The sequence below is a fragment of the Trichoplax adhaerens genome, genomic scaffold (assembly GCF_000150275.1).
Source record: "Trichoplax adhaerens TRIADscaffold_21 genomic scaffold, whole genome shotgun sequence".
NCBI lineage: Eukaryota > Metazoa > Placozoa > Uniplacotomia > Trichoplacea > Trichoplacidae > Trichoplax > Trichoplax adhaerens.
This window is the reverse complement of record NW_002060962.1, coordinates 111,020-124,585: the sequence shown is the minus strand read 5'-3', so window position 1 is coordinate 124,585 and position 13,566 is coordinate 111,020. Positions and strand designations below refer to the sequence as shown.

The following is a 13,566-nucleotide window of genomic DNA, read 5'->3' as shown; positions in this document are numbered from 1 at the left end:
CATGAATACATAGCAGATGGAATGAGTGCAAAAGCTTTAACCATCTCTTATCGATGTTATGGTAGTATTACTTGATAATAAGTTCGCTTAATTTAACATAACAAGATTTTATATTGCTGATATACAATATCTTACGAATTAAATCGAATTAAAGTTAATGCTTAATAGTTATTTCGCGATCATAACGATACTACAAAGAAGAATATAAGCAATAAATATTTTATATACGATACAGTAATTCATTGTTACTTTTTGATAGTTTTCCATTTGCCCGTTTAAAATTCGTACAACAAGAATACTATAGTAGTGAAATAAAGTCAATGTCAAAATATAATAAAGAAAATAAGCATTCATTAATTTATATATGACAATTCATTGTCACTTTTGATATCCTTCTACTTGCTTTTCTGGAATTCTTAAAATAAGAATAATAAATTAATAAAAGAAAATTAATATAAATATTTAGCGGATGGCATTCTATATTTAATATATGGTGCGGGAACTCATCGTCATCTTTTGATAGTATTCTACTTACTTGTCTAGAACTTAAATAATAAAAATACGAGCATTATTGAAATAAAATTAATATCAATTATTCTAATGATCTTTAGATGAAACACCGTACTCATGGCCCATGGATGAAATTAATGCAGTTGATGAAATTATTGTAGGAACTACAGAAATAACAGGCCCTGATAATTCTCACACCAATTTCAAATTTGGATTAGATGCTGGCAATACACTCAATGCACTCCGATTACAGACTACTTATGCTTATGCTGACTTAGGTTTGTACACTTAATCTATGGTAACTTTATGACGACTAGAAAGAAATGCATCAGACCAATCGTCAATTGATCTGAAATCTTCGGTTAAATAATCAGAGGTTTTAATTTAAAATGATATCACGATACTTAACTTGGGTCTATGTTCCATTTCTATTTACTAGAAGGGTAAAAAAACGACAAAAATAATAGTGTAATTTCTTTTAGGTTCACACCCTGGTAAATGTGTTGTCGATCCGGACGAATGCAGTAACGGGTTTTCAGCACTATTTTGGTTTAAAGTAGTTGATGCAACTGTCACTCCACAACATTTACTCTCCAGTCATGTTTATGCAAGTCCAACGGCTACTGATCGTGGCTTTGACATTAAATATGTTAAGCCAGTCTCAGGTTCGCAAAAAGTAGAGGTTATATACCAATTGAAGGACTCTTGTCGTGCAGTCTTTGTCTTAGGTACATTTACTTCTTGGACTCATATTGCTGTTACCTACAGCGCCACAAATGGTACGTAAACATAACGTTCGATAAACGACAGCAGCGATTAGATTTCAATTTTTGAAAAGTGCAATTCCTAATATGTATTTTTTACAGCTTGCAGTATTATGATTTAGATATAGGAGATACTAATCCTCTATAAGTAGTCTGTTAGAATCTTTATTCTTACTCACTACTAATTTATTGGTTGGCCTAAAAATTGTTATGAATTACTGCTAAAACAATCTTACGGTTGATATTCTTTTCTTGAATTAGATCTTAAAATCTATAAGGATGGTACTGCAAGCCTTTTTCCTGCTATAAGCTGTGGCAGTACTACTAATGTTGCTGACAGTAATTCAGCATTAATTATTGGCAAGGCGCCGGACTTAAGCTCAAGTCAGGATGTAGATCTTTTAATTGGTGAGAGAATGCTATAATTTTTTGATTTTTGTATAGTTAATAAGAAACTCTATTTAGAAGTTTCTTCGGAAAGTATACATGTCGCTTGATCATTAGAAGGGAGGGTGAATGGATCGTGGAGTAAAGACTGAATACGGATTATTATATAGTGTATAAATGCTAGAAATTATGTCATAGTATTCTTATGAGTAGAATAGTAGTGATGATGACTGGACGAGTCAAAATAATAAGCACTGATACTTATTTCTTTAATAATCTATTTTACCTTCTGGCAATGCAGCTAGTCGAATTGATAGCAAAATGATAAGTGATGGTGATATGCAACTAATGATTTGATGATCTTACTACCTCAGCTAATACGTACTTTATAGCTCTAAGTCGCACTTAGTGAAGTATTACGTGCTAATAGTAGGTTTTCGAATTGACAAATGAGAACGATAATGATACTGATACCTTCGTAAATATCAGGCATAAATACTCTATTGCCTATTTATTGCCAATTGCAGCTTTCTAACTGATTGCTATATGATAACAATAATGATACATTACTGATGCTTCCACTGACATCGGAGGTAGATAAATGCTCTTTTACTGTTTATTCCTCGACAATTGCAGCTTTCTTACTGATATCTAAATGATACGATGATCGTACTAACACTTGCGCTAACATTTAAGATAAATACGACGCACTCTTCTAGTATCGTATTTCTAGCCAATTATAGCTTTCTAACTGACTGCTAAATGAAAACAACGGTAATACTGATACCTTCGTCATTGCTAAACATAAACAGCCTTCTCCATCTACAACTTTTGTAATCGATTACTTAATGATCGCGATGATGATACTGATATCTCTACTGACATCGGTGATATCTATTCTTTGCTAATTACAACTTTCTAGCCGATTGCTAAATATAATGGTTATGATATTAACACCTTCACTGACATCAAAGTTAGATAAATTCTATTTTACTGTCTATTCTTTGCTAATTATAGCTTCCTAATTAATTGATTGTTAAAAATAAGGCGGCGATTTGATATCTTTACTGACATCGCAGATAATTACTCTTCTATTGTCTATGCCTTGCTAATTGCAGCTTTCCTGAATGACTACCTTACTAAATAATAGCGACAATGATACTGATACTTTCATATCAGACTGAAATATTCTTCTACTATCTATTCCTGTACTGTAGTTGATACTTTGCACGATATAAGGTAAAATTATTGTTAGTGCATATCTAGCAGCTACCGAACTGATTTGCAAATGGCAGTAATGATATTAGTGATAATTCAGGTAATGGAAGCACAAAATACTGCTCCATTGTTTACTAATTATACCTATTTATAGAAAAATAACATGATATTAATCAAAATAATCTAATACTAGTATTCGTTATCTAAAAATAATAGTAGGTAGATAGATAAGGAAAAGAACCGTAGGCATACATGCTACAGTAATAGTAGACGAAAATTTAGAGTAAAACTACCAACTTTTTAATTCCAATACAACGAAATTTGGGGAAAATACCAGTTTATTATAATAAATGTCTAAAAATCATATTAAACTGTACTTGATAATTACAAAAGGACAGAATTACTGCCTTCATCAATCAAACTACCAGCGTAAATTACGGTTTACTTACGAATTCAGAAAGTCCTTAACTTCACCTTCTCTATCTTGAACTACTAAACTACTGAACTATGTCACCTTTTATTTACTACGCAGAGCAGTAGGTAGTATCAGACTACTGTCTTACCATTCTAAAGTAATTCAAATTAAACTAGCAATTAAACACATATGACAAAGCAAATTATACCTTAGATTCCCAAATGACTAAATTAATAATAGTTAATCGTAATTTAACTACTGTACAAAAAGTATTTTTTGCAGTATACAAAATGTAACTATAAAACATCATAAAAGATCATTACTCTTAAATTAAAACCCTATTTAGAACGTTCGGGTTTCTACTGTATTTTATCATAAAGTAATATCGTTTCTAATGTAAGTTCTAATCAAAATTACCGGCTAGTTTTTAATCAGGATTGCTGTGTGCTATCTAAATATATACCGTAGCTAAGTTTACAATCTCACATTGTACAACTCTTAAACAAAATCAAGTTATCGTATGTCATTAAATTCTTAAACCGAATAAAATGGTCGGGGTTTACGATATACTAAAATACTAGGTAGAATCTACCGTAGTACCAAATTAAGTTGCTTTTAAACTTACAATAGTTACTAAAATTAGAAGGAGAATTCTAAAAATTAACTTTCATTACACTACTGCATTTACTTCACGATCGATTCGCGATAGTCTCGATATCAATAGCACCAATACTTAATAATAGTTGATGTATAAATCATAATAATAGCATGTGTCTTTTTATCTATGTTAGACGACGTAGTAATATGGGAGAAAGAAGTTGATTCAACTACTGTTGGCGATATTAAGGATGGTGGCGCTTACCATGATATGCCAACCACTGAAGGCAGCTTAGGACAGAGAGCTGTTGTCATTGGCACAGTTTCATCTTATACGGCTGTACACTAAATTAATGCTTGCTAAATTATGATTACCCTCGTTGACCTAGTATATTATCTTGTAAATTAGATTGAAAATTAGCATTTTAACTTTAGAGTCATCGCTTGTCCCGTAAACTACTGCTTGTTACCTTGTTGTGTACGCGCCATAGAACGTGGGGAATCCTAGATATCGTACTATTTACGGCTTATCTAAACCTTATCTACTGTACTAGATTAAGATCACATGCTACAAATGTTCACGTGCATTAGGATATGGTATTAAAGTTATGTTGGTACTAGAGCTGATTTGTTGTCACAGTTCTCATGTCTCGTTAACGTGTGTATGATATCGCGCTTGGCATGGGCTTCCAAATAAAGTAGACTAAAGGAAAGGAAAGCTCAAAATCTCAGATTCTTGATCTCGTTACAGCTACAATCAACAGCTATATTCATAAGATATAAACCAAGTTAAGATTAGATTAACTAATCACTACGTAGACTCTAAGAATAATTCAATTGAATTAAGGTCTACTTGTACTTCTTGACAAAGACACTTTAAAATTCTCTACTGTGGCATAGAAATAAACTTGTTAACATATATATTATCGCTACGGAGGAATTCTGACAAAGCGATTGATTTTCTTCCCCCTAATTAAATCGCTTCTGTCGCTGTAATTCACTGTTAGTATCAATGTTTACTAAAAGAATCTTGGCAATTTTTATCATATCAAAATCTTACTGTAATGTTGACAGCATGATTTACTTTCACTTAAACTTAAAAATAAAGTACTAAAGTTGAATGGTAAGTTTGCTTGATAGAATTTTCATTTTACCTGCGTTACAGTGCATGGATTATAAAAATAATAATCATCATCATAATAGAGACGTAGATTATTTGTTAAATACAAAAATGAGTTCATTTTTCATGATCTTTCTTTCAACCATAGATTGAATATCGATAATAGATTTAGTCCTTGTTCGATAGCATGCAAGTATGTCTTATATAACCCTTACACTTGAGCCTTGTGTTTTAGCAAGAACTAATGTGAAATAGATTACTCTTCATAAATCATCCATAATTTTAGCGTACTTAAATTAAATTGTGGACTAGTATACATTGTAAAGGCGGATATGGACAGGTTAACTACCGGTAGTGATTTAAAATGCCGGTATCTAGTCAGAAGATAATTAATAGATAAAACGCAAATACACGTATAGACTTTGAACATATGTTTTTGACATTAGTACAGGGGTCATTTTATTTAGCTAATTTGGCTACAATCCTTCGTGACCTGCAGATGCTAATCTACATGCGGTTAACGTAGCTCGTCTGTGTAAAATTTATATATTTCGCTAATTTAATACTTGCATATTGTTCAAATCGATATTTCTATGCCGGTTTATAATGTTGCAATACTACTGCTACCTACAATATTGTACTGTAGGAGGTATTTCGAATTAGGTCGAGTATTCTATCCATAGATTGATTTTCTCCAGCTCTATCAATATCTTCCAGTAAATAATCCATCACTATGACGTACTATCCTTTTTAAATTCAATATTGTCATAGTGTGTTGAAGCTATGGTTTTATCATAAATTGCTTACTTGTCAATTACGATGCTCTGCTTGTAGAACAGGAATGATTGTATAGATGCATGAGTCATATCCCAGATTTTTATGAACGGTAAAACCAAGTATAATGGTAAACTAAGAACTCTTCTTGCTTAAGGAGTGGTATCGTTAGTTTTCCTTAGGCTTGAACGAAGATGTAGAACTCGAATATTCGCTCAAATCCGATATGAAGATGAATGTACTTTTGCCTAGCGAAAATAGGTGTATTCATGAACTAGTAGATTTACTGCTTCACAAGCTGATCAATTTATTTAAAAAGTAGTTGCATATACTCGATGCATGGAATTTATCGTAATCATATTTCGACATGACTCTCTTTATTCTATGAATATCGCCATTGCATTCGGTGTAGGCAAGCAAAATTCGCACTTTTCACTATTAGTAGCGGTATATAATCCAGGCGTTTTAAAATAGAGGTTTTACGTATTTTTATTAAAACAGGATCACTACATACTGTGTCAATCGTGCTGGCGTTATTGCTTCATCTAGTATTATACTCTCATATAATATTCATAAGTATTCTCAAGGATGTTTATTTGCACTGAATATCAATTGATCTAGCTAAAGTATGGCATATTCATTCATATCTTGTAGCAGCCTAAACCTGATTATTGCTTATCGATTGTACTCTCGCCTCTAGAGATGCAATTGTGCTCCATTGCAAGCAAGCTTTGATACCCTTTTTGCATATAGAAAATAGCATAGTACGTGCCGGTATAATCACTTGTATCCCTGCTTTCCTCGAGCTATGACTCGATCATTATTGCTTTGATGAATTCCTGCAAACGCAAAAGTGTTATTGCTAACGATACCATCATTCTAATCTTGGCGTAGACTTTATGCCTTTATACTGTACAATAAATATCAATTACTGTCTGCTGGCGTGCACGATGCTGTTTTCTCTATAGACGCTCAATGGCTTTCGGCTATTGCAGGTTAATTGATAGAAACAACATCAATAAGGTGACAGCTAGAAGAAAGCAGAGATAAACAAGATAGTACCAGCATCACCTTGCTGTTTTCTCTATAAGAGGATATCAAAACTCGTTTACCATATATGCAGTAATCACGATAACTAAAATATTATTACATTACTTAAGTTCAATTTCACTTAAATTCATCGCTTTTAACAAATTATTTACTTCGTTTGGATACTAAATTGAAAGGAAATGGGTCACTAAAAGGTTAGTACTACCGATATTGGTTAGTAGCAGATGGTTTCTCCAATTGTTTCACGCATTGCATGATTTACAGTAGCAACCTTGATTAAACAAGTGAAAACCCATGGCACTAATCAAGAAAGTGAAATAAAATATTCTGGATATGGCGTTAATTTTTACTAGTTAGCAAGAATGCTATGAGAGCTCCAGTCCCTAGTAGTCGTAATCAAGTTTTGATTATTGCCTTTTTTCTATATTAGATCATGCCAGTGTTTCGATCTTTAATAGAACAAGTGAACACCCATGGCAAGCATTAAAAGCAATCATCAAAAAAGTGAAATAAAATATTTTCGATACGGCGTTGATTTTTGCTTGTTAGCAAGATTGCTGTGATAGCTCTAGTCCGAAGGAGTCGCAATCAAGTTTTGATTGTTGTTCTTTCTGTACCATAGCCGGTGTTTAGATCCTTGATTGAGCAAGTAAACATCGATGGCAATCATCAAGAAGGTGAAATAGAAATTTATACGAGAATTCTCAATACGGCGGCGTTGATATTTGCTTGTTAATAAAGGTAGTAAGATTGCTGTGAGAGCTCTAGTCCGAAGGAGTCGCAATCAAGTTTTGATTGTTGTTCTTTCTGTACTATAGCCGGTGTTTAGATCCTTGATTGAGCAAGTAAACATCGATGGCAATCATCAAGAAGGTGAAATAAAAATTTATACGTGAACTCTCAATACGGCGGCGTTGATATTTGCTTGTTAATAAAGGTAGCAAGATTGCTGTGAGAGCTCTATTCTCTAGAGATCCCAATCAAGTTTTGATTGTTATCTCTTATCGACATTAGATCATGCCGGTGTTTGCAATCGCCTTTTACAGTTTGCATCTTGTGATGTCCAGCCAAGACAAGAAAATGGGCGGTAACTCTTCACTAATTTAACTTTAGATTAACTTTCTTATCTGTGCTGGATGGAATTACGTCATAGAGAGAGAGTGGAAATAGAGAGCACTGATTGGCTTTGAGCACGCCTTTGCCGCATGTTCTTGTGCTGCTTATCAAATTGTTTACTTAAGCAAGATTGATAAACAAAAAGCATCAAGTCCAGTCTACAGTAGTAAAGCGGTTTCATCAAGTCATTTCTTTCGTGTTATTTTTCTATTTTTCTATGATTGTTGATGGATATTGATTATTATTCTATCAAGGTCAGCAGATCAAAGGTGTAAAGTTGCATGGACATAATAGCAAAATTTTATTTGTCAACTTATTAATGCGTGCCCGGTGAGATGGTGATTTACAATCAATAAAAAATCAATATCCAAGTAAATACGGTAGTGGCAGTGTCCGGTGACCATGCCATCATCACGAATATAAACATATTTAGTCCATTGCAATCATGTTGAAAATGGAGTTTCACGTACGCTTTTGATGAGCTATTCTGCATTCCATGGTAGAATCTATTAGGAGGAAAAAGAGGTTCAAAAATTGAAATATCTTTTCTCTAGCAGTTTGTAATTGCACTACTGCATGTTGCTGCTATCTACAGTAGAATACACAGGTATAGAATACCTTGTACGAATAGATGAGCTTGCAAACTCTCTACATCACTCTCAAGCTCCAATGTAGTTACAATGTATAGCATGCATACGCGATAGTTGCTTCAATCGGATTCATGAACTGTAAATCTTACTGAAAGGAATGGCTATCCAATTCAACGTTAAATCCTTCAAAGTGATGTACAGTAGTGTATAAAAAAAAGAACTTGTACATCTTGCAGGAGGCTATAACTACGCGTTCAATTGGAGTCAACCATTTTTCTATTGGTATTTTAGATCTGTTGAGTATGCATTTTTGGCTGTTTACTGATGAAGTACAGCTATTAAACAGGAATTTAAATTTCCACTGCCATTAATTTTGCGCTGGAAGCAATGGATAAAATAAAAATACATCCACCTCCACGCTCCACTTGATTCAGTCAGTCATTTTTACATTGCTATTACTACCTGTACAGAGTATCTCTTTGCGACTGTTAGTTAATGAAATACAGCTCGTCCACTACAAGCCCTCTTTGTACTATCCTTGATTTTCCCTTGCCAGTAATGTGTAAAAAAGATGTGTGTAGCTCCATACGTCATTCCACTCGGTTGTTTTACATCCCTTTCCCGACGGTTTGTCTATAAAATACAGGCTAAATACAGCTGGTTGAGTGCAATCCTGATTTCTACTATGCTTGATCTTCCCTTCCAAATAAATAGTCGTCTACCATCCATCATTTTGATACGATTATTTTGAGCTCGATACAATATCCTTTTCCGACAATTTATCTCGGAAATACAATCCTAATTTCTACTATCCTTGAAAAGGTCAGCAGAAGAAATCATTTTGGACATGAGCTACCTCATAGACTACCAATAGAGGAAGAAAAATACAAGGCGGTTGGATCGCTCAATCCTTTTTCGCTAGCTAAGTGACGTCATAGTTATTTTGCCTAATATACACTAGATCAATACCGAATCTAAGTATAGTAGTTGATGGTGCTCGGCGTGGTGTTTTGGTAGTCTTTGTGGGTGGTGAGTGGCAACAAGATTTCCCAGTGGACGACAGTTGAAAGCCTATAAGGCTAAGCCATGTTCCATACCCTTTTATCCCCAATTTATTGATACTGTAAACTACGCCCCGACGGAAGAACACCCATTAGACTGATATAAATAGTCAGGATTGAGTTAGTAGACTCAGTTGTTCGATTTTGCTGTTGGTTGCCCGCTGCCAAGGTAATTTGTTGTTTTTCTACATGCAATTTGCCACTAGCCACCCTAATTCTCACATTGATCCATTGCTTTACTGTCCAATTGGACACGATTAGTGAGCTATCGTGTTGAAAAAGACTTGATATTAACGCTTGTACAAGCTATTCTCACTGGTTGAAAACACTAATGAATGGTAAAAGATGGATGTCACTTTTATGCTAGTCAGCCATGAAACACCGGCGTTAGCCATGCTCATCTATTTGCCCAGAAATCATTTCTCGTCGATCAAGAATAATGCGACAAGTGTTCACTTTAATGTCACCGAAGGTTATAGTAGTACACAAATTCGTAGTAATGTATCTCCTAATAGTAAAAGTTCGCCGGAATTTGTTTGCGGTGCTGGTGCTGCTTTCGCCAATATTGTCTTGACTTTTCCTGTTAATAAAGCTATCTTTCGCCAACAGATTCATGGTATCAATTTATCCAGTGCAGTCAAGCAATTACAATTAGAAGGTGTTCGAAATTTGTATCGAGGTCTAGGCCCACCATTGTTGTTAAAGTGTACTACACTTTCCTTGACTTTTGGCCTGTATGACTTTTATAATAAACAGATCCATCGTTGGAATCATGGATCAACACTTCCTGCACTACCGGTAAAATTACTTGCCGCTACCTTAGCTGGAACCACTGAAGCAATCTTGACGCCGTTCGAAAGAGTTCAAGTCTTGCTCCAAGACCGACATCAACAAAGGAAATATACGAACACGGTACAAGCTTTTCACAATTTAAAGCGTTTTGGTTTAAAGGAATATTATCGCGGTTTAACTCCGATCTTAATACGGAATGGACCTAGTAATGCTGTCTATTTTGCATTGCGAGAACCTGTTCGAAATATTTTGCCTAATTATCAATCGAGCGCCGGCAATATCGCCAGTGATTTCGTTAGTGGTGCCGTTCTTGGTGCAGTTATCAGCACCATGTATTATCCTCTCAACGTCGTTAAGAGTGTCATGCAACGGAAAGCTGGCGGAGAGTTTACAAGTTTCAATAAAACCTTTATCAAGGTCTTTAACGACAGAAATCGTAGTGTTCAAAAATTGTATTACGGCGTTCAAGCTAATTTTATGAGATCATTAATCTCTTGGGGCATTATCAATGCCACATACGAAATACTCAAGAGGAACTTTTTTCAACCTGATAATATCAAATCGCTTTAAATCGATCCTTTACTTAAACAGGTTAGTCCATCTGTAGCAAGAAAATAAGCCTTTCTATCTCATCCTACCCGTATTGGAAGGTAGATAAGATAGATTGCATGGACCTAACCGTCAGTACAATTTTTCTTGATTAACCTACAAGAGCTATATAATATGCACAGATAACGTTGATTTCTATTTCCAAAAATTGGGTCCACCCATGGGATACACGTAGAGTAAAGATGATTAGCTGTTGCTAACTTGTGCTATAGAATATTACTATAATTTTACTTGGCATCGAATGCTGTGATGGGTCGTTTATGTATATAGAAAGAGAAGTCAAAAAGAATTTGACATGATTGCATATCGACTTTTGTTTCATCTCCGAATGGGGAAAAAAACGTCCTATACTAGAATTGTCATATTTGCATAGCAATCAACAACAGACATTGCTTGCAAGATTGCATCAAATCACAATCACTTATATCCATTTCCATCATCGCTTAACTGTATTTGATGCTTTATTTGGCATCCTATACAGGGTAAAGGCAAGCAATGCACTCAAGGATAGTCCAATCTCCATTTGCAAGCGGCTTTTCGCCAATTTTGTCAACATGAATTATTACTCGACCGTTTACTTTGATGGGGTCTTTGACGCCTGCGCAAAACGGATGGACCCTGGCCTGGTTGGAGGATTACTAGAAGAGTGAATTTCTATAGCATTGTACGGTACTGTACCGTATAGTACTTTACACTGTGTGCTACTGTCTCGTACTGTAGGAGAGATACTGTAGTCTAATCCTGAGAATTGATGAAGCAGATTTCTTCCTCCATTTCAGAATTAATTAATTATAATATTGTTATTCACCATCATAGCACGTGTAGAAGTCATAAATGAATTCTAAGAATTATTCTCCAGATGTGTGAATGACATCATCAATATCGACGTGTTACTAAGTGATAGTAAGTTAATAAGTTTAAAAACTCTTTGCAGTGTTGATTCTCTCTACTCGCCATACTATGTAGAATAATGCTTAAGCAAAGTCATCATGCCAATTTGTAAACTGGTCATCCATTGTAAAATTGTTGAATTGATTATGTTATGAATCTAACACCAATCTTTAGATAATGACATGTATCACCTAATAGTATCATGTATATAGAAAGATAGAAATATGCTTAATAGTAACAACTTCATGTTTTAAACATGCTTGTTAGTGGATGCTAGAAAATGCACTGTACGTACGCGCTTATTATACTTAGGCGTTCAAAACGATTTTATACAGTAACCTGGTGTAATGCTTTTTGACTGTATATTCTCTTTTCGCCTAAAAGCTGCTCCCATTGATAATCTGTAGCAAGCGTTACCTATAAAACACGATATGCAATGTAATAGCAATATATATATGTATATATACATACTGTATGTAATATACGCGTATAAACAAGCAGAAAAAAAATTGTTGTTGCGCTAATTTAATTTAATTTAATTGTTGACAGTACATACTTAATAAGCTTAATACCAATGAAAACGAGAACTAATTTTATACTCGTGTATTCTAAATACTGAGCCTATTTTTGTACATTGGTATCTCGTATACTATGTGTACGAGTATGTACTGTTTTGCATCAATTTAATGAATAACCATGCTAAACTTGCCGAAAATTTGATATATGATAACAGTAACATGCGGGCTGTATTTGCAACTTAACATTTGATACGACTGAAATATTTACCTTAAAAGGCCTAGATTCTGTAATGGCAGCATAAATATTTCCGTTGTAGAAAAATTGGACATGGTAAATCCGAAATAAAGAACCTTTATTGAATATCACATTCTATTCTATATGTGTAGCATAAACATTGATTCAAGCAGTATGATATTCTTTATGAAGCTAATTTACACGTATGCCGTATTTTTGTGTGACGATTTATCAGTTAATTACGATAATGCAGTTTAGAATCATACAGTATTGCAATGATCAGTGTTCTCCATCTAGCATCCAAGATGGTAAAAATATTTAGAGGACGATTCGATGCGAACAGATCGTAACAGTATAGCAATAGAGATAAAAATACCCATTTAATTAGGGAACTATACATAAAATAGCATTAACGCTAATGTCGACAGTAGGCAGATAGTTGTTTTCTTTTTCCAATCATTCAATTTATTAACTCTTATCAAGTATCTAAGCAGTGATAGAAACGGTTTAACATCAAGATGCTCTTAACATTTCATTTAGTGTAGAGCATTAATAAAGCATCATGCTTTTTGATACATGCGTGTTTATAGGCAGCTGCCGATTAATTATCATCCAGGAATAACCCCACTTTCTTACAAAGAAGAAACCGGAGATCCTTATCATTTACAAACATTACAGCATTTGTACATTAAAGTAACAGTGATAATATTATCAAATCCAATTATAATTTTATTAAAATAGCTATGAATTTTATGGAGCACTTTATCATTGTTACATCAGGGATTGCTTTACAATTTTATAGCTAAGATGATTCGTAAATATATATTATATATATAGATCAAGACATTCAATTTGAAGTTAGTTCAAACAGGTCATTGACTTGTTCTATGCATACTCTTCTGAGTGTCTTAAAAAGGTG

The 13,566-nt window shown here is 34.1% G+C and overlaps 1 protein-coding gene across 1 annotated transcript; it reads left to right on the top strand.

Annotated features, from left to right (window-relative positions):
• Positions 1 to 9,995: 9,995 nt before the first annotated feature.
• Positions 9,996 to 10,964, top strand: TRIADDRAFT_31936 (uncharacterized protein; the record flags this gene model as incomplete). The annotated part of the gene is made up of 1 exon (XM_002117071.1): positions 9,996 to 10,964. One exon carries the CDS (start codon positions 9,996 to 9,998, stop codon positions 10,962 to 10,964), a length of 969 nt encoding a protein of 322 aa, XP_002117107.1.
• Positions 10,965 to 13,566: the final 2,602 nt, after the last annotated feature.